The sequence below is a fragment of the Ahaetulla prasina genome, chromosome 1 (genome assembly GCF_028640845.1).
Source record: "Ahaetulla prasina isolate Xishuangbanna chromosome 1, ASM2864084v1, whole genome shotgun sequence".
NCBI lineage: Eukaryota > Metazoa > Chordata > Lepidosauria > Squamata > Colubridae > Ahaetulla > Ahaetulla prasina.
In genome coordinates this window covers 263,091,597-263,114,234 of record NC_080539.1, presented here as the reverse complement: position 1 = coordinate 263,114,234, position 22,638 = coordinate 263,091,597, and the positions used below count along the sequence as shown (strand labels likewise).

The window sequence follows — 22,638 nt, the reverse complement described above, 5'->3', positions numbered from 1 at the left end:
ATGAAAAGAAGGACTAGGGGAGACATGATAGCAGTGTTCCAATATCTCAGGGGCTGCCACAGAGAAGTGGGAGTTGGGCTGTTCTCCAAAGCACCTGAGGGTAGAACAAGAAGCAATGGGTGGAAACTGATCAAGGAAAGAAGCAACTTAGAACTAAGGAGAAATTTCCTGACAGTTAGAACAATTAATAAGTGGAACGACTTGCCTGCAGAAGTTGTGAATGCTCCAACACTGGAAATTTTTAAGAAAATGTTGGATAACCATCTGTCTGAGATGATGTAGGGTTTCCTGCCTGGGCAGAGGGTTGGACTAGAAGGCCTCCAAGGTCCCTTCCAACTCTGTTGTTATTATTATTATTATATAAATGAACAAGGAAATCTTTAGAATAGAATAACAGAGTTGGAAGGGACTTAGAGGTCTTCTAGTCCAACCCCCCTGCCTTGGCAGGAAACCCTACACCTCTTCAGACAAATCTTCTTAAAAACTTCCAGTGTTGGAGGATTCACAACTTCTGCAGGCAAGTTGTTCCACTGATTAATTGTTCTAACTGTCAGGAGATTTCTCCTTAGTTCTAAGTTGCTAATTGAAAAAGAACATTAGAGAAAAATCTAGGTCAGTATATTTTTCTATGAGGGGAGAGAAACAGGTATGTGTGTGTCAGTGGTGGGTTCAAATTTTTTTACTACTGGTTCTGTGAGTGTGGCTTGGTGGGCATGGCATGGCATGGTGGACATGGCAGGGGAAGGATACTGTAAAATCTCCATTTCCTCCCCACTCCAGGGGAAGGTTACTGCAAAATCCCCATTTCCTCCCAATCAGCTGGGACTCGAGAAGCAGAGAATAGATGGGGTGAGGCTAGTCAGAGGTGGCATTTACCAGTTCTCCGAACTACTCAAAAATTTCCACTAACCAGTTCTCTAGAACTGGTCAGAACCTGCTGAAACCCACCTCTGGTGTGTGTGAGTCTTGTCATCATCACCATTAGTGTGACCTGACCTCAGAATTTACTTCCCATTCTGTTTGTTGTGGACTGTTATGTACAGTCCACAACAAACTGTTATGTTCTCAGTTTTATTCACTTGTGAGGCTCAACTAGAGTATATATTAAAATATAAAAGCATATTAATGATCTTGTTGAATACCAATGCCCCTGTTAGCCTAACATCTCTCAGGTGGCCATTATAGAATGTGATAGAGTGGACTAAGATGATGCAGCCATTAGGATATTAGATAAAAACCTAAAATATTTGAATTATCTGTTGAACTTTACAATAAATTCATTTACTCAATACTCATGCCAATAAACAAAATAGATTCAGATTTTCCATGCCTATAAGAATGGATTGCAGAAGATAGATTATGCATGGGTAAAGGAATTGAATGAAGCTATAAACCTAAAATGAACTGGGTATCAGAAGTACAGGAGTAATCAGAGATGTTTGAAATAACAGAGAATCTGCCTCTCTTCCCACCGACCAAAATTAGTTGGTGGCAAGAATTAATTAAAATAAGAAAAATAATAACTATTGAATTCATTCATTCATTTTATGTCTTTGACTTGGTCTTGAATCCTGATGACTGCATAATTTACTTTTTACAATTCCATTATTTTACCATGTTTTCCCCAAAATAAGACCTCGCCGGATAATAAATCCTCCCCCGAAAATAAACTCTCCCCTGAAAATAAGCTCTCCCCAAAAATATTTAAACACATGCGCAGCTGGTTCCTGTCATTTCCTCTTAGGGTTACGGAGACAGGGCTGGAAATCAGGTAAGATGGCAAGAGGAGCTCCACTTTGCTCCAGGCGCCCCAAAATAATAAGACCTCCCTGAAAATAAGGCCAAGCACTTATTTCAGGGTTCAAAAAAAATATGAGGGGGGTCTTATTTTCCGGAAAACATGGTAAGTGAAAACTTGTATTGTGGCATATCATTATAATGGGGTGTGAGATGAGGGTGAGGAGGCATTGTATTTATTGAAACCATGAGTGAAATTTCTAATAACTGTATCTGATAGAAGTTGTGGCAGTAAGCTGATACTATTACAGCTTATAAATTTTCTTATTGTATTGATATGTCAGGTTTCAGTCTTTTCACTCCTGAGCTACAAAGTTCCAGATTTATGGTCTTTGCAGGAACATTTTTCATGGATCATTTCCCATAGAGTAGCATTTAATTTATATTAATACTCAGTTTACACATTAACATTAGATATCTACCTGAAAGGGATACAAGGGCTAGGAAGCATTATTCCTGAGCCTCTATCATCTACAAGAAGCTGGGGGAAATCATACAAGAAAAAGCAAATAAAGGGCTTTAAGTGCCTACTCATTTTGAGAAATAAGTAACAAAATTAGCTAGAAATACTATATGATTGTTATTTTGACTGTATGCTTGATTCTGCACAAGCTTAGCATCGAATATTTTTGCCACTTCAAATTGCTATACTGAAGGAGTTGTTTCTTAACAGAAGTAAACCAGCATTATTTTATGTTCTGTCAAAGGCTTCTATGCTCTGTATATACAGTATATATTCTTTATTTTTCTTCTACAGAAGATTCTTTGAAAATGTCCCATTTGAATAGTTATATATTTTTATATTCTCCACCATTGAATGTTTATGCTTTTGACAGCAGAACCAGGAGTAAAATTTAGTTCATTCTCCCTCTCTCTCCCTCTCTCTCTCTCTCTCTCTCTTCCCCCATACACACACACACATACACACACACACACACACACATTTATTCATTTGGTAGATGGCCATCTCCTAAAAGATTTGGGGCAGTTTACAATACACACACACACACACACACACACACACACCTCCTGCAACATGGACATGTAGAAGAGAATGGGGAGTTTCAAGTTAATTGACTTAATAAATGGGGAGTTTTAAATCTTTTCACAGATTTAAAACTCCCCATTTAGGGCCGGAATAGCTCAGGCTGTAAGGAGCCTGTTATTAGAACACAATAGCCTGCAATTACTGCAGGTTCAAGCCCGGCCCAAGGTTGACTCAGCCTTCCATCGTTTATAAGATAGGTAAAATGAGGACCCAGATTGTTGGGGGGGCAATAAGTTGACTTTGTAAATATACAAATAGAACGAGACTATTGCCTTATACACTGTAAGCCGCCCTGAGTCTTCGGAGAAGGGCGGGATATAAATGTAAAAAAAAAACAAAAACTAGTTTATAGCCTGCAGTGCTGAAAATACAATTCTATCGAAATCTATGACATACATGGAAAAAGTACATGATGGAGAAGACACAATCTCATGTATGTACTATTAAAAATGGGACAGATTTTTTAATCTATGCAATCATAGACTTCCCTGTAGTGGTAAAAATTGCAGCATGCGGAATTTAGAAAAATCTGAAACTATAATTTCAGTTTGAAAATCAAATTGTACATAAAGCAATGATAAAAGTTTTTGTGTTATTAGAATAAATGGACTTGAAGATATGTGCACTTTCTCCATCCTCTCTTCAACTTTTTCTACTGACTTTTCAGCATTGCTCTTTGCTTTAGGCAGCACAATCAACACAATTCTCAACAGACGTATATAGGAATCAAAAAGAAGTTACCGGTAGTTTGGAGGAAAATATGAGCCATCTGAGATTGCACTGTACCATGTATTTGGAACACGGGCAATCAGATGGACTCAAAAACTGTTTTGGATAATATTATCTGCCATGTGCATGTAAGTGTTTATAGTTCAGTGGACTTCAATAAGACCATGGAAAAACCCAGCAAAATCCAGCAAAACTCCTATGGAAACTCAGCAAGTTACTGACATTTCCCTCACAGATCAGAAGCATTTCTTCTGAAGCATAAATTTTATAAGAGTAGAAGCACAACGTTTAAGAAACCCAAAAACATGTCGACAAAACCAGAAATGGAGACCTCGCTTTTGAAATATGCCTTTAATTAACCAAAGCGAAAGAAGCTGATTCAAAAGTCCAAGTCATACAATTCATCCTTCATATATATATATATATATGAAAATATTTTTCTTTTTAGTGCAAATAAATAAGTGAGCACAATAAAGGACAGTCAAAGGGGATGGGGAGGGGGGAACAGATTGAGAAGGTTGTAGAACAGGAGTGTCCAATTTTGGCAACTTTGAAGACTTGTGGCCTTCAACAACTCCCAGAATTCCCTAGTCAGCAAAATTCTGAGAGGTAAAGTCCACAAGTCTTAAAGTTTGCACGGTGAGACATCCTTGAAAACATGCTGTAGAAAGTAAGGCAAAGTTGTAGATTATAATAGTAGTTACAGTATATTTCTTCACTGTGTATCAACAGTTAACTTATTTCATTCCAAAGCTTTCCTTCTTTTAACTTCTGTTCCCAATAGCCCTCAGAGCTTTCCTGACCCGTTCCAATGCCTTCTCTTCCTGGGGCAGTTGCGTGGTGTTTTCTGTCTTCTCACTGTATTCTTCTGAGGAAATTTGCTGGTCACCACATCCAGTCTTCAGGCACTCGCAGCGTTCTACATGGATGTACCTGTGTTTCTTTCTGATCCCACCAGGACACAGCAGCATGATTTCTTTCTTGGCTGTCTTTGACTCTCTGCAGCAGCTGCACTTATGCGTCATGGAATTAGCTTCGGGAGAGTATCTGTTTTTATAATGCAAAATGAAGAAAGTGTTACATTTGCTCATGTTACATCTGCTTTTAAAGAGGGTGCTTTTGTTGAAGATTGGGGATGTGATATTACAGAACCTCTACCATAAGGGAAGAAAAATTTCCACGGCTTATTTTCCAGGAACTTAAACTATGTCCTCCATAATATCCAGCCAAGATATAATGTCCTTTAAATATTGTGCCATCTTTTAAAATTAAGGCAGAAAAACACAGGCTTTTTTGTTTAAGAGAATTAAGAGAACCAAAGTAACCTAAGTCTGGTTGAGTTTAGGGGAAATTAGTTGAATTGACTATACCAGGGGTCTGCAAACTTGGCTCTTTTAAGAGTTGTGGACTTCAACTCCCAAAGTTCCTCAGCCAGCAAACCTGGCTGAGGAACTCTGGGAGTTGAAGTCCATAAGTCTTAAAAGAGCCAAGTTTGCAGACCCCTGGACTGTACTATTCACTATTTGGCCTACTCTACAAGATTATCATATTATATTCCTACCAATAGCAACACAACATTTTAAAAAAAACCATCAGAAAACATGGTCACAGAGGGTTGGACCCAGAAATTCATCCATTGAAGTGAATATATGGAAGATTACTGCTTTATCTTTTCTTTTTCCCTAGGACAATAAGATTTTATGAAAATGTTCTTCCAAATAGCAGGTGATTCTGCTGAAGAGGTGGGCTGAGTCAAGAGACTGAGGTTAAGGAAAAGGGACAGTGAGAAAGTAGAAGCATGCTCTCTGAGAAGACATCTTCATCCCAAAGTCTAGTAAATCTTCCAAAATTGACCTTTGTTAATTTGGAAGGTCCAATGAGAGGATGGAATCTTTAAATAATCCATATTATTAAATAATTAATGCAATTCATATAACAATAGTAGTTAGGGTTAGGGTTAGGGTTAGGGTTAGCCAATATTTAAGATTGTTTCTCAGCAGAAAGATCTCAGTTCAAACACGCTCAATGTCATCCATTTTTTAAATATCTGAATTTTTATTTTTATTTTTTTCCTACAATCCAAATTGGTTTTCAAGGAAAACCAATTTGCATCTTTGGCAGCAGCCCTAAAGCTTATTGCCTACAATTCAGTTTTAATACTTTCAAGGTTTTCAATTCCCCATAATAATCTATTAATCAGGAATTTGTCTATTATTATCCATTTGCCTATCATTCTTCCAAGTGGAAACCATTCATTATGCTATTTAATTTATCAAAATCATCTGTTCCCCAACTCTATCATTGCATGGTCTTTCATAGCTTGGAATTTTTAAAAAGATAATTTAATAACTTTGAACAAAGTTAGAAATCTGGAGTTGTCTTGCACACAAGCATATCAATGGATTTCAGCATTTACATACACTGAAAAAGTTCCACATCTTCCTTCACACTGAGTCACAGGGACTAGTTCCTCTGAACGACATCCATTGTAATTGATGTAGTCCATTGTTTGAGAGGGAGAGCATGCTGGGGTGTCTGGCATCAATATACCTATCAAACAAGAGGAATAAAAAGACTGCCATTCAAATACAAGCATAAACTTCAAGCTTTTTGCTCTCCTGAATGGAGTGTTCAGCATAGTCAATAATTTTCTCTCTGAAATTTGTGTCAAATACCTATTAAATGTAATTTGGTTGGGTATCTGAATGGGAAAGAATACTCATGAAATTTTCAAAACCAGATATTTTAGATAGGAAAATTAAACCATTATCAACCTTACCAATGAAACAAGTGAGTCTTTTTTTCAAATTTAATTTTTGCATAGAATTGTTCAATAGAGTACAAATCAGGATGCTTCCATTAGTTTTAAGTTGGGAAGATTTAAAAAAATATAAACAAATAAAGAGAGATAATTTTCCTGTGCATTATCTGAATACAAATGCCACATTACTAAAAAAAATAGTTAAAACAGCTGCACAAATAACTAAACCAAAAATTATATTAATGAGCATCATTAGTCTAGCATCCATACATTGCTATCCAATCACCAAGCTCACTGAAAAAAGTAGTTTGACTCTGTTAAAATAAGAACCTATCCCATTTCCTCTGCCAGGTGTACAGTCCTATAATCTAGCAGGTAGATAACAGCTTCCTTTCTTACAGGTATGTTCCTGGAAGTAACTAGGAACTAGGAAAACTTTCTCTTTTCTCAACATTTTTAGGGGATTTTCATCTCTTCCAAAACATCAAGGAAAATTAAGGGAAATCCTTAATAAACCTATCTATATATTTTTATTATCTAGAGCCAATCATTCTTTAAATCACACAAATACAACCTTCTTAACTAGGGGTATTTTCATGTTTGTTAATTGTTCTTTTTAACATGGTTCATTAATCAAGCAAATATATATAAGTAGAGCATCAATAGAATGAGCATCACTTGTATTCCATCAAAGTATTGCTTTTCTTCAATTTGCTAAAGTACAAGTGGATGTACCTATCTCAAATAAATATTGATTGATATAATTTAATTGCCCCTCTCCCTTCCTCACTATATACAGACTAATTCCTTACAATGGAAGTGTTTATAATTTTATAATACTTACATGTCTTACAACAGCCATTAGGTAAGTTTACAACGGTGCCCTGCAAACAAAATAATAACATAACAACAATATGTATAACCACCTACTAGAACTGCAAATTGTACTGAAATAATTGCTCCAATGTTCTGCAGTCTAATACCCACCATGCTTCCTAGGAATTATGGGATTTGTAGTTTACAAATTGCATGGGACAGATAGTGAGGAGAACAATCTTTCCCTCTACCTTATTTCTTACATGAAGAACAAGTGAGAAAAATATGCTAATCTCAAACATGAGCATGCTGCAGATTCCTCTACTCCATAAGTTCTTTGAAGGAAGAATTACTTCCTTTCATAGTGGAACTACAAACACGTGTTTGTATTTGTCTATTCTGTATGGATCCTACTGGGATTACCCTGCAGCCTAAGAACATATCCATATTGCTCAGTTGCCTTGTCACCAGAACAGGTCGTGATCCATTTTTGAAAAGCAGAAGTGGATGATATCTGTCTGAAATGTTCCAGAACTCTTGGCAATATTTAAACAACAACAACAACAGCAACAACAAAAATATCCTTTTGGTATAATATTAGATTGTCAGTTGATACCTTTCTCTTCAAATTATATCTATTTCTTTCAACATCAGCATTGAAAAATGTTTGGGGTATTGTGGTAATATGTGGGAATGACTTTGAAGACCCTCTGCCTAGGCTGTGGGTGTTTCTCCTATCTCCAAGGTCATTCCCACATACCATTTGCACCTATTTAAAGTTTAAATGAACATTTATAGTTTCCTTCTTTTTTAAAAAAAAACATACCCCAAAGTTTAATGTTGTTGGTTTAAAGCTGGCTAAGGAATTCTGTGAGTTGAAGTCAACAAGTCTTAAAGTTGCCAAGGTTGGAGACCCCTGCTCTGGAAGATGTGTAGTGACAGGAGAAGCTGCAAGCCACTCCTCTACCAAAGGGCAGGCCAGGAGGTATACACTCAGAGGACTTCTGGAAATGAACTCTTGAAACCTCTGACCTTTCACCTTATGGGTGCTGTGATACCTCAATGTGAATAAAACATTTTTAAGAATAATTAATTGTTGTATTTAAATTATAAACTTTTCCAGCCTGAATCATATTTGCTTATTTTTTAATATTAATTGCAACATTGTTCCAGGAATCCACATAAAATCTACTTGACTCAACTCTTGCTTCTACCCTATTCAATCTGAATCAAATAAATGTTTGTTTTTCTTCACAACATCATATGTATAGATTCAACTTTTAACTTACAGGTTGGCATCTAGACTCATCAAATGTTGGGCACTTAATCACAGAGGTAGAGGAAATCAGCTGCCTATGAATCCTCGTACAGCTGTAAATAGTACAGTTGTCTTTGGGATCATTCCGACTTTCACCAGGCTGTTTGGAAGAAGGAAATAAGTTCAGGACTAAATAGATTCCTATTTGTTAAAAACCTTTCTTCTCACAAAGAGCAGAGTAGACATTCCATGGAGGCATCCTCTCAATGAAAATTAACTAACATGATAAATCCTTTCCCCACCAATTGTGCCACTCATACCTGAGACCTGAGAGGCTATAGAACATGGGGTGGGCAATTAATTTTCCCAAGGGCCACATGAAAACTGGGACTGGTGTGGAGAGCCAAATCAATAGGGCTGTAAGATGAAGAGGTAGAGGGGGAACTCATTAAATTTGCAGACAACATCAAGCTGGCAGGAATAGTCAACAATCTAGAAGATAGACTTAAGAGACAGAAGGATCTAGAGAGATTTGAACATTGGGGTCTATCTAGCAAAATGAAATTCGGTGAGTAAAGTAAAGTTCTACATTCAGGCAAGAAAAACCAAATGCACAGGTATAGAAAAGGTGTAACTGGCTCAATAGTATTAACTTTGAGAAGGATCTTGGAGTTCTAGTGGACAATCACTTAAATGTGAGCCAGTAGTGGGCTGCAGCTGCCAAGAAAGCCAATGCAGTCCTTGGCTGCCTTAACAGAGGGATAGAATCAAGACAGTGGTGGGTTTCAAAATTTTTTACTACAGTGATGGGTTCTGTGGGTGTGGCTTGGTGGGTGTGGCATGGCTTGGTGGGCGTGGCATGGCTTGGTGGACATGGCAGGGGAAGGATACTGTAAAATCCCCATTCCCACCTACTCCAGGGGAAGGATGCTGTAAAACCTCCACTCCCTCCCCAATCCAGGGGAAGGTTACTGCAAAATCTTCATTTCTTCTCGATCTGCTGGGGTTCGGGAGGCAGAGAATAGATGGGGCTGGGGCTAGTCAGAGGTGGTATTTACCAAGCTGAGTACACTCCGAACTACTCAAGAATTTACCGAGCTGAGTATTCTCTGAACTACTCAAAATTTCCACTACCAGTTCTCCAGAACTGGTCAGAACCTGCTGAAACCCACCTTTGAATCAAGATCATGTGAAGTGTTAATACCATTTTATAATGCCTTGGTAAGGCCACATTTGGAATATTGCATCCAGTTTTGGTCACCATGATAGAAAAAAGATATTGAGACTCTAGAAAGAGTTCAGGGAAGAAACCAAGCAAGGAAGCTCCTTTGTCAGTAGCCGAAGGATGGAAAATTAGAAAAATTAAAAAATAGGTAAAGGAATGAAGTTTTTCAATTTATAAGCCAAATTCATTTTCTTACTTCCATTCTAGCCTTTACTCAATTTCCCTCACTTTTATTTTATTGAGATTTGTGTGCCTCGAGTCTCCATTATTTTTCTTGCAATTTCCATTAAGACTAACCCTGTTGATGCTTGTAGGCACAATTGAACAATCCACTCAGGACCTCATCCTCTCATCCTTATGATAGTGAAGGAGACAAAATAAATTGGAAAAAATAGACATGAATATGTCCATAGTCATTTCTTATATCACTTCTGCATTCATCCTGTATTATAACAACTATAAACTCAATGGGAATGCATTAGGTGTGTTGTTTTTTTTAAATTTGTGCTTAATCTGAATGCATTTCCTCTCGAGAAATTTCACACAGACGCCTAGATGTTGTAAGGATAGTGAATTAAGGAAAATGATAAGAAGGTGCTGATGCAGTGATAAATTTTCAATTTTTCCCCACATTTTTCCACCTTCTAGCCTGTAGCAATGCCAAGGAAAGCATTACTACCTGAAGATAATTATGAAAAAAAAAATAAGCTTACTTTTAAGACGACAATGTCATTTTCTATTGTTCTTATAACACAACTTGTCTGCACACATGTTGGACAGCAGTCACCAGGGTGTAGAATGGGAGAATAACCCTACAGAGAAAGAGATATGCAACTGTGATGTTCAAATAGGACTTTAAAACGATTTAATAATACCAAGGAGCCTTATTCAAATTCCAGACAACCATTCTTTCCTTGGTGTTCTGTTCTGAGGTAGGCAATGTGGTCTTTCCAGAGGGAGCAGTTATCTAACTAGAATGATCCATTAATGCCAACTGGTTATTCAGTTGCTCTGCTGTGCCTTCAAGACTGACAGAAATAGAACAGGTCAAGCTACCTCCTGCCTGGAAAGCAGATAGTGATTATTTTCTCAGTATCTTTGCCTAAGAATATCATAAAAGGCAGAAATGCAGGGCTAATCAAGGAAGATCAACTGGTCCTCTGAGATCAGAAGATGTCTCCTACCTGGGTAGATTTTTCCCCAAAGGATGGCATTTTCTGTGAACTTGTTGTCCATGGATACCATGACACATGTGATTCTTATCAGTAAGGGAGCCCCTCTGGTGCTTTTTTGTAGGGTGTGTGGGGTTTTTGCATTTGGGCCAAAGAGGCCCAGGTAAATTCTGGGCTTATCTTTGATGCTTTAGCCTTGAAGTTATTAGGTTAATATGAAGCTCTGGTTGTTTCAACAAGATCTATAATCTTGGTTGGGTTGGGCAGCCTATGAAAGAGCAGCCAGCAAGATGGGTATGGCATGACATGACATTTCTGTTCCAGGGCAGTGATAGGCAAGCCCCTATTAGACACATTTCTGCTTTGCCCAAAATTTCTATACATGTGGCTGGGCATTGAGACTAAAGGGATTAGATTCCTGGCAAGGCAGCTTGAGATCCTTGGCATGGCAGGGAGCTTCTGCTAGGACAAACTCTAGTTCAGTTCTTGGGTGAAAGAAGTCACAAAGAAGGCACAGTGTCCCTGAGCCAGTCTGTCCCCAAATGGACTCATTATCACAAATTATTATTAGAACCAACTATTGTTTAATTTGAAATCCTAATTCTAGATATTTGGGGCTGCAATTCCTGTAATTCCAGGTGATCACAATAATATGATTGATGAGATTGTCATACAACTTCTACTTGCCTTCCCTCTTCCATTCAACCACTTTACTATCAAGATTTCTACTTCCTCCTTCTCAGCATTTGGGGCCTATCAACAATGTTCAATTCCCTCTTCTTCTTTTTTTTGAACTGTTTTGGCTTTCTTTTTCCACCTTTGGTTTTTTTCTTCCTTAATGATATTTTGTTCTTTATGGTTGACCCAAGATATTTTTCCTGCTAAAGGCAAAAGATGAAAATCTCTCTATTCCAGTTGTATGCATAAACTGGTTGTTTTTTTAAAAAAAATAATCTTGCTTGAATATTGGCTGCAGAACGACAGCTTTCAATCCATCTGGGGACAATGTGCTAGCTTGGATGGGAAGACATTTATTCTGCTATATCTGCTGTTCTCAGTTGAGCACTTCTACTGTCAGAAATGGCTACTTCACTCTACCTAACAGTGAAGCTTGTCCTCAAGTTTGGGAATGTCACAAATTAGGTTACAGGGAACACTTCTTCCACAATCCTGCTTGTCCTCTTGTTTCCCCACATATTGCTTTGTCTGCTAATATAAATGGAATTACTTACCTCCAGGCACTTCAGGTTACATGGGATATCCTTGCACTCTATGATATTCAGAAGAGTGGTGGTGTTTTGTTGATTTGTGCATTTACACTGTTGGCACCGGCTTCCTAAGACTTCTGAACCAGGCTGAAACAAAGCAATGGGATTCATTCATTAGCAAAGAACAAGATAAAGCAGATCTGAGGCAATATGTTATAATTTTGTTATAAAATTATTGAAACTCTGATATGAGAAAGGCTACCGGGGATTAGAGAATTGGCTGCAACTTTGGAATTTATTATATGGCTTCTTAAGCCTCTAACTCTTTATTTCTATTCTTGCTATTTGTCTACTTTACTATTCCCTTGTAATGGTATTTGACAATGACCTTCAGGATGGGAAAAGACATATTGCCTAGGAAATGGTCAGACAAGAGAAGCAAGAGCCTTTTGTGGCTTAACAGTCAGAGAAAGAAACTTAATTAATTGGATGGTCAAAAATTCAGGTAGTAGTTTGTACTTAAGATTTGCATGAGTCTGTTAACGTAGCCTTACAATAAAGTAGAATTAACTCATCTAATCATGTTTCCTATCTGGTTTACCCAGAAGGCTGATATTCCCTTACTAACTAATCCATTTATGTTTTTGCCTCTTTTTATTTGTATTTTTTTCATAATGCACGTTTAGGCACGACTTGAAGATTCCTGAACAACATCTTTGAAGGCTTCTCAATCCCATTCTCATGACTGACCTCCCACTTCCCATCACAAATCACTACAGCACTACAGCCATATCCTCCGCTTTATTTCTACAACTTCCTAATGGGGTTTAGAGATGCCCTTTTGCTAACCCAGCTCTTCATTACTCTTCCTTTTTTTGTCACTTGCACAACCACCATGGTTGAAAAGATTGTTCTGATCGGCATTTGAGTCTGCAGAATAGTATGTCTCACTTTAAAGCATACTGTGCTTCCTAGCCACAGAGAACTTGGCCCGGGTGTATAGAGTAGGCATGTTCCCTGAGATCAGTTTTCTACAACTCTTTCCTTGGTTTTGCTATTTTCCCTGACTCACTAACTTTCAGTTATAACTCATTCTTGTTATTTACCTTTATAAATAAGCCTTCTAGAGTTGCAACTCTGATAAAAAGTAGGCTATGACTTTGATTATTTTTTTAAAAACAAAATCCCTTGTAAGAAGAAGAAAGGAAAACTTTACCTGATACTCATTACCATCCTTCACACACACATTTTTAGGATCTAGAGAAAATAATTATTTAAAAATCTTTGTCAGTACTTTAGACTCTGTGCTTAAAAGTAACTGTATATTATTGTTGATATATTTTCTCTACTATGTAATGTTAAATAAAGTAACAACACATTTTCTCATCTTTTCTCCCCAATTATGGCATTTACTGATGCCTACTGAAGATATGCTATTTATTTATTTATTTATTTATTTAATCTAAACAACTCTGAATTTTGCAGTACCTTATGGATGTAGAATCTATGGTTACCCAAATAGTTTGTTTTAAAACCACCATGGATCCCAACATGGCCAGTAGTGGGAGATTTGGGGAGATGTAAGTGAACCAGGGACGTGTGGTTGTTGATCGAAAGGTCGGCAGTTCAGTGGTTCGAATCCCTAGTGCCAGGTAACGGGGTGAGCTCCCGTTACTTCTCCCAGCTTCTGCCAGCCTAGCAGTTCGAAAGCGTGTAAAAAATGCATGTAGAAAAATAGGGACCACCTTTGGTAGAAAGGTAACAGCATTCCATGCGCCTTTGTCATTTAGTCATGCCGGCCACATGATCGCGGAAACATCTTCAGACAGCATTGGCTCTTTAGCTTTGAAATGGAGATGATTACCGCCCCCTAGAGTTGGGAACAACTAGCACATATGTGCGAGGGAATCTTTACCTTTACCTTAAATGAACCAAGATCCTTATTCCTAAATATCAGTCACCTACATAGAATGTTCTACTGAAGTTTATATGAACTCAAGGTGGATAGGGATTATAGATATCTATTATGTATTGTTCAAATTAATGCATAAAAACAAGACAGTATATTGAAAAGTACCTGTACTCTAAATTTGATTTGCTTTCAGCTGATAAGTGTTAGGTGATAAAATAAATATTTTGTGGAAACAATTTCCATTGATTATAACTGGACATAATTCTAACATAACACATTTAGGATCAAAGTCTCAAGCTGAATTTTCCAAAGCCATATATTCATCCTTCCAAAGTTAGTTAAAAGAGACTTACTGCATTGATAAGTAGGACAACAGTGTTCTTCAGTGGTGTTAGCAACAGCTACGAATCCTGGATCACACTGAGGAGGTTTGGTCGTACATTGAGTGGTATTGCACACTATGATGGAGAAAAGAAAAATTCAACTTCCACATTGGCAAATTATCCCTTTTCTTCTAAGCATAATCTATTGCAGAATAAAGCAACTGTGTTCTTAGAAATTCTTTAAGTTTAAAGACTCTCCTATAGATTGAAAAAACTGTAATGAAAAAATCTTATTAAGTTAGCTTACTTTGTAATAATGCTTTATAAATGAGTTGGACCACAAATGCACATCGCTTGAAATACAATTATATTTTCTATACTGAGAGATTCTAGCCTGCTTGCCTGAGAGAGATGACATTAAAAAATAAATGGTGGCCAGCATATTGACTTTAAGCCAGAAATCTTTCTATTGGGAATTATACCGGAGATATATACTAGAGATATAAAATATTTGATTGTGAATATTACTACAGCAGCTAGGATTGTATTTGCAAAAAATAGGAAAAATGAGAAGTTACCTTTGCAAGATGAAATAATTAGAAAAATATTGGAATGTGCAGAGATGAGTAAATTAACATTTGAAATTAGAGAACAAGAAGATAAACAATATTATAAAATATGGGATTTATTCTATAATTGGTTAAATGGAAAGATATGTTAGGAAAAATGAGTATAAAATATATGTATGGGAGAGATGATTATTTTGTGAATGCACAGGAAGATATGTTAACACCCTTACAGCATGTTGTAATGGAATTGATTTGATGAGGTTTTTTTATTTTATGTTTAAAAATAAATAAAGTTTTTCAAAAAATAATAAATAAATAAATAAATAAATAAATAAATAAATAAATAAATAAATAAATAAATAAATAAATAAATAAATAAATGGTGGCCATGGTGGCACAATGGTTAGAATGCAATACTGCAGGCTAACTCACTGATCACTCCAGGAGTTTGAATCTGAGAGGCTCAGGGTTGGCTCAGCCCTCCATCCTTCTGAGATCAGTAAAATGAGGCCCCAGATTATTGGGAGCAATATGCTAACTCTGTAAACTGCTTAGAGAGGGCTATAAAGCACTATGAAGCGGTGTATATGTCTAAGTTCTATTGCAATTACTAAATGTACAGAGTATAGGTCCGACAATATCACTATCATTGACATATGATACCCACATGTTCATACTCACCACACACAGTGTCTGAGCAGCATTTATCATCAGGATTAATTTGGGTGATCTTGTGATATCCTTCTCCTTCACACTCTACTTCACGATCTGGTACTGGACATTTGTAGGGTTCACAGATAATGCCACTTCCACCTTCCAGGCAAATACAGTCTTTGCAGTCAAACTGAAAGATCTCCCCATACTGCCAATGAGAAAGAGTAACTGGTTAATAGTGTAAGAACCTACAGAATATTAAGCAGCATGAACCTAATCCCACCTATATGCATCATTGAAGGACTATCATAAATGTTGCAGGAATTTCTAGGAGTTAACAGAAGGGATTACTCAACTTTATGAGCTTTATTAGCATGGATAAACTCTGCAAGTAGATGAGTATAATGTAAAATAAAGCTGATAGGGAAAAGAGTCAGAATTCTATCATAAAGCACACCTATTGCAGAAAATAGAGTTATATCAAACTCATGCATAAGAAACAGACATGTTGCTTACCTTTCTGGGAATATTGTCTGGTCCAACACATCCTAAAAACAAAGGTATCTCCATTAATGTTAAAATAATTTCTATTATTTAAATTGTATTAATAAGAACAGTAGAAATAACAGTAGAAATAAGGGGCGTGCATAAGGGCACAAGTGTGCCTTCCGTTCCTGTCCTATTGTTTCCTTTTGTTATATCCAATTAATATAGTTATTACAAACTCATACATATGCTTATATATTGTATAGTTATTACATGCTTATGCTTATATATACTGAGTGACAAAATAAAATAAATAAAATAAAAAAGAACAGTAGAAATGTAATTTTATGCATGCCAACTGAGAAGTAACTCCATTGAGTTCAATGAGATTTACTCCCAGATGCAAGCATATATTGGACTACATCCTAAGTATGTTTGAGAAAAAGAAAAGTCAGAAACCAAACTTACCACAAGTTTCCACACATACATCTATACCAGTGTCATAAAGTTTTGTCCCTTCAGGACAGAAGCACCCTTCCATTTGTTTTGTCTGGTTTTGTCCTGTTAAACTACAACAGAAAAAGGTAAAAGAATCAATAATTATTCAGATATCTAACAAAAACTTGCATTTTAATTAAAGGTGTTTTGGGACATACTGAAGGACAAGTGTAGTATCTGTCAAGCAGTTGTGCTACTACCCATAATCATAGGTCAACTCAGAGGGCAGGGAGGAATGTGTTTCTTATACTAAATGACTGCCTCAATAAATGTGTAAATTGTATGGTATGCATTCATGCCATTATATATTTCAGCTTTCTAAGCCAGATCCAGCATTTTAAGAGTTTTCATTTAGTTATTTATCACATTTATATGGCTGCTCATCTCACTCAAAAACTGAGTTCTGCATTTCTTCTACCAGGATAAAAGGTAACGGCAAAGGTTCCCCTCATACATATGTGCCGGTCGTTCCTGACTCTAGGGGGCGATGCTCATCTCGGTTTCAAAGTCGAAGAGCCAGTGCTGTCCAAAGACGTCTCTGTGGTCATGTCGCCAGCATGACTAAATGCCAAAGGCGCACAGAATGCTGTTACCTTCCCACCAAAGGTGGTCCCTATTTTTCTACTTGCATTTTTTTACATGCTTTCAAACTGCTAGGTTGGCAGAAGCTGGAAGAAGTAACGGGAGCTCACCCCATTACATGGCACTAGGGATTCGAACCACTGAACTGCCAACCTTTCGATCGACAAGCTCAGCATCTTAGCCACTGAGCCACCACGTCCCTTTTTCTAACAGGATAGGAACCATGCTATCTAAGGCATATTATATTAAACAACAACACTGCAAAAATAATCACATTTAAATAATTCTGAGTCTGGAATGTCAGAAAATGAATTACCCTGATTTGCAAGTTTCTTCTACAGCAGGACCACATGCTTTGTATACTTTATGGGATGGGCAGATAATGGCTGTGGGGGAGAAAAAAGGAGGGAGGATACAGATGAAGATGATACAATGGATGAACGATAACACCTTCCAAAATAAAGTGTGGCAAAGCTTAGCAGATTTTACATTCTTTGGGACTGCCTTTGGATATCACATTTGGGGAATAATATAATTTTTATGCTTGTGCTATGAATAAGAACTCAAGATTCATTCATGAGATAGGAGATAAGATTAAGCTAAGGAGGAAGGTTCATTTTGTTAGCCCTTAGAAGCAGGAGAAGGGAGAAGGTGGTAGAAAGAGATTAATTGGCCTATACTTCTTCCTTCCTGGACCTCCCCCACCCCCCCTCTCTTTTTTAGATACATTTTTTAATTAAACATTATAAAACTAACATAAACTGATATCGAATAAAGGGAACAAAGAAAGAGAGACAGAAAAAACGAAGAAAAAAGTTACAAAGAAATAGAAAAAAGCTTCTGATTTCCTTTGCAAGTATGATTACAAAGTTATCTTCTCCTCTATGATTACAGAAAAAGCTCATTTTTTTTTTACTATCCAATTTTTTTTTTACACCTCCTCTTCTCTTGATGGGATGAGCATTTCACATAGGACACTAACTCCGGTGTATGAAGTGATCTAATTTCTCCTGCATAGGCTACCCACATTAGGAGAATGAGTACCTGAGTATATTGGGAAGAACCCAGGAAATGCTAGCAAAAGAAAAAAGAAATGGAGGGTGACCTGTCCCCATTCTCCACATCCCACTTTTTCATTCATCTGCTATTTCTTCGCTGTTAACAGGAGCCTTCCAGATGTTGATACAGCTTCTACAACTTTCTTATCCCTAGAGCAGTTTCATCGACAGATTGACCATGTTTCAAGAAAAAGAAAAATAGACTCCAACAATAGAAAATACAATCACCTAGATAAAGTAAGACGTTTCAAATTACTGTACACAATTTCACTGATGTTCTCCCGCTAAAGTGGGAGAGGTTGTTTGGAAAGGCATGGCCTGTAGTTCTTTATTCAGTTCCAGACAAATTTTAGAATTGGAGACACTTACGACAGGCTTTCTTGGTATGTCCTCTCCAGTCAATGCAAACCCCCTGATCTGCACAGGTTGCTGCATAAATTTGAAGACTTGCACATTCCATGAATTGGTTGGGCATTCTGCAGCTATCAAATACGCAGGCATCATAGTAGCTTTTAACATCAACAACGTGATGGCATTTCTGAAATAGACTGGATAAATATATAGATATAGATATAATAATCATGAGGTCATGGGTGGCATAGGAGCATTTCTTCAAGGTAAATGTTCATCCTCCAGATACCTTACATAAAGACAATGAACATTCTACTAAGCTAGCAGGGAAAGTAATGTAAGCTTTTATGGCCAGATTTTAAAACTATCCAGTTTGAGTTGTAAAATTCTGGGCAACTTAGAATGTAGCAAAGAGTTAGAATTTTCTGTATCACCTTGCTGATCCAACACTTCCCAAATGAACCTCTACTGATACCCATAACAGGTCAGCTGACTATTGTATGGCTGATAAAAAGCTCTAGATGTTCCACACCATGACACTATGGTTGGATGGTGTCAACTTAAGAGAGAAAATATTGTTTTTATTTCAGGACAGATAATGACAAGACCATTTCAGGAATGAGTTGAGGGTGTGATGAGGGCATTGTTACTAGATCAAACTGGAAAGTTATTAATGACAGACAGACAGACAGAGATCTGAGAGTGGGGTGGGGGGGAAGTCAGTGGTCCCAGAATAACAAATATAGGCACACTATGACTTTCTAAAATAAAATTGCTCAGCAGAGCAGGCTACTGGTGAAAAATTAAATCATAAGTGTATGGCATGGTTTAAAATCAGGGGGGAAAAAAGAACAAATGTGAAAGTAATGTACAGACTATTTACCTTCCTTTTAGAAGCTCACACAACTCAGATGGTTTGCAGGGTTTGGGTGTGGTGTTTGTAGGTGGAGGTGGGAGCATATGTTCACAATGTGGCTTTTCTGGATCAGAAATAATCCAGTCATCTGCCATTTTTTCACAAGAAGGTATAACAGTCCCATTCCGTAACATACAGTCATCTTGGATATTGTTGTTGCATTTTCCTAAATTGGAGTGACAAAGGAACCACACAAAAATTCATACTTACATTTCCATCATACTATTTGATGTAAATAATTTGCTATCTAAATTTGTTATAACAGTAATATGCAAAAGTCGGCAATAACCTTTACACTGACAATAACAATACCAAGAATAAAAAGAAGGGGAAAACCATACAAAGTCACACAGCTGAATATCAAAAGCTTTTGTACTTTCCCTATGCATGCATGCTTTTTATATCATATGTCAACAATCCTTAGTGTTGCAAAAAAAAAATTGACATGCAAAATTATTATTACATAATTTATATATGTTAGAATTGGCCGTTTGGATGTTATGTCAGAATGTCTACCTCCTACGTTCCAGATAGTTTTGCAATCATCTACTTTACAGTGTTCATTTTACAAACATAGGTATAGTCATTCTTACCACATTGTCCCTGGGTATTGTTGGCAAAAGTGTTATAGGGCATCCGGATTGTGAAGGCCATGCCATTGTATGTCATATTAGTCTTCAATCTAGATAGTTCCACCACATGGTTTATACCAGCCTTGTAAACCTTCAAGCTAAATTTTTCATAAGGTAAAGCCACTGCCACATTATTCACAGTCACCTAATGTTCAAGAAGCCAGAAAAAATATAATTAAATGGGAACCGTGGTTATAATGAAATAGCATTACTTAAACATATCTTAATTATGCTATATCTTAATATATCTTAATTATGCTATATCTAAGAAGATTTTATAATATAATATAATATAACAACAGAGTTGGAAGGGACCTTGGAAGCCTTCTAGTCCAACCCCCTGCCCAGGCAGGAAACCTTACACCATCTCAGTCAGATGGTTATCTTGCTACATTTATTTCTTGTCGGCGTCTTATAATATAATTTTATATATAGGCAGGCAGGCAGGCAGGCAGACAAACAGACAGACTCTGGAAGAACCTCAAAACATGGTTTTGTCAACTAGCCTGGGGATCCCATAATATAACTGAGCCTATTAATTACATGATAGTTGACTGAATGCACAAAATAAAAATATACATGCAACATTTGTTGTCTAAAACCAGCCTGAGGTAGACTAGTGGTTCTCATTTGATTTCAATTATTATTTTTGTTCTGTCTTTGGCTCCCGAGCCTGACCTCTTGGCAGAGAGTGACTCAGAGAGTGAGGGGGAAGAGCCGACAGGGCTTCCCTCTGCAGGACCTTCCTCTCTGGCTCCTCTCCAGGTTCCAGAGGCAGGCCAGATGGAGGAGATGACGAGGCCTCTTTCTCCCGCACCTTCCCCCTCCCAGGAAACACCTCAAGACTCAGCTGCTGACAATCAGTCCTGGTTAAATCCCAGGCATCGCAGAAAGTAGAGGTGGGAACAACAAAAGAAGGGGTGGGGTAGGCCTAGAGAGTGCTGAGTCACGGAGCCACACCCCACAGGGTATAAAAGCAGGAGGAGCTGCTCTATAGCTTCTTGTGACAGACAAAAACTGACTCTTGGAAACTTTGGCTGCAATATTTTGAGACTAAGAATTTGGCTTCTGGATTTCTGTTTATTTCTGTACTCTTGGTTGCTCCAGCAACGAACTGCAGTTATGCTGGCTTCTGAGGAGATAAGAGAACTTGGCAGGCAATCCTAGGTTCATTGCCAGAACTGATATCTGTCGTAGGAATAAATTGCTGGCAGATATAGTCAGCTCGCATGTCTTCTTGGTTGTGGTTGGGGGGGGGGACAGAACAATTTCAACAAATTCATGTCACAGTTTGAGTAAAGATCTTAGGAGGTACAGGGAGATCTGGTTGGCACAAGGTATGAATCCAACTGTATGCCAGAAATTTCCTAGCTTGAATCCAGAAATGGGAGACCCCTGACTTGTAAATTCACTCTTTCTGGGGGAGATGGGCTGGCTATCAGGTCAATTTAGGATTTTTGTCAACGGAGATTGGGGAGGGGGGAGACACTCAATGTGCTTTTTAAAACTGAATGACAGAATTGGGGGGTGGGGTGTATTTGCTTTGCCTGTAACGGGTATAAAATTCTCAACACAGGGTGAATGATTGGAGAGACTCGGCACTAAAGGTGTATTAAGGTATGAACTGTGAATGGCTTATAACTGTGATTACTAAGGTCATACTTTCTTTTAAGAAACTAAAGCTGGGGCAGAGAAAAGGGGTTTAAAAAGAGAAAAATGCTGCTTTGAAATGGGAGGCCTTGGTTTAGCTAAAGACTTTTTTATTCCATTGATGAATAAGGGGGGTGGGGTTTGTAGTCTTGGTTATTAGTAGGCCACAATTTAAAACTGATTTTATTCTTTCTGAAAATAATGAAATCTTGGTAATCGCAACATAATAACACCATAATAACATAGTAATAGTGGTAGTTTTATTTTTAATGTGGCCATAACTAAGCACAGTACAAAACAATAAAATACTACATCAGAATTAAGATAGTTCACACAATCTAATTTAAGATCGTAAGTGAAATGCCTAACCCCAGTAATCTGAATGGCCCACATGCTTTGATGTCTATATCTAAATATCTGCAGAAGGAATAAATGCTTAAACCAGCTTCACAAAGGCCCATCAAAAGAAAAATTTTCAGCAATGTTTCCAATTTTGATAGATCAGACAAGCAAATTCCTGCTTGAAACTGATTTTGGAGGACTGGCACTAGATGTAATAGATGGGATATGAAGTATTTTTCCTCTCTAACACTGTGATATGAGTATTTTACTACCAAGAGATGCTAGCTAGCCACAACTCAATAAAATGATTGTGTCAAATATAAATGCGCTGCAAAGCAGATTTAGCGGAAATTTTGAGTAGTTCGGAGAACCAGTAAATACCACCTCTGACTGGCCCCGCCCCCATCTGTTCTCTGCCTCCAAAGTCCCAGCTGATTGGGAGGAAATGGGGATTTTCTGGAGTGGGGCAGGATTGGAGATTTTACAGTATCCTTCCCTTGCCATGTCCACCAAGCCACGCACACCAAGCCATGCCATGACCACCAAGCCACACCCACAGAACTGGTAGTAAAAAAATTTGAATCCCACCACTGGACAGCAAATAAGGATTTAGTGAAAGGAACAAGAAAAACTATAAAGTTGCCTGAAAGA

General features: G+C 37.5%; 1 protein-coding gene across 1 annotated transcript in view; it reads right to left on the bottom strand.

The window, feature by feature from the left end:
• Positions 1-4,338: 4,338 nt before the first annotated feature.
• Positions 4,339-22,638, bottom strand: part of MUC2 (mucin 2, oligomeric mucus/gel-forming) — a 67,140-nt gene continuing 48,840 nt past the window's right edge. Inside the window, 15 exon segments of the mRNA XM_058160314.1 lie at positions 4,339-4,621; positions 5,995-6,124; positions 7,180-7,219; positions 8,441-8,569; positions 10,348-10,446; positions 12,039-12,161; positions 13,231-13,271; positions 14,280-14,384; positions 15,500-15,680; positions 15,989-16,020; positions 16,427-16,527; positions 17,355-17,424; positions 18,466-18,644; positions 19,331-19,529; positions 19,957-20,140. Coding sequence (XP_058016297.1) covers positions 4,339-4,621; positions 5,995-6,124; positions 7,180-7,219; positions 8,441-8,569; positions 10,348-10,446; positions 12,039-12,161; positions 13,231-13,271; positions 14,280-14,384; positions 15,500-15,680; positions 15,989-16,020; positions 16,427-16,527; positions 17,355-17,424; positions 18,466-18,644; positions 19,331-19,529; positions 19,957-20,140 — 1,896 coding nt within the window.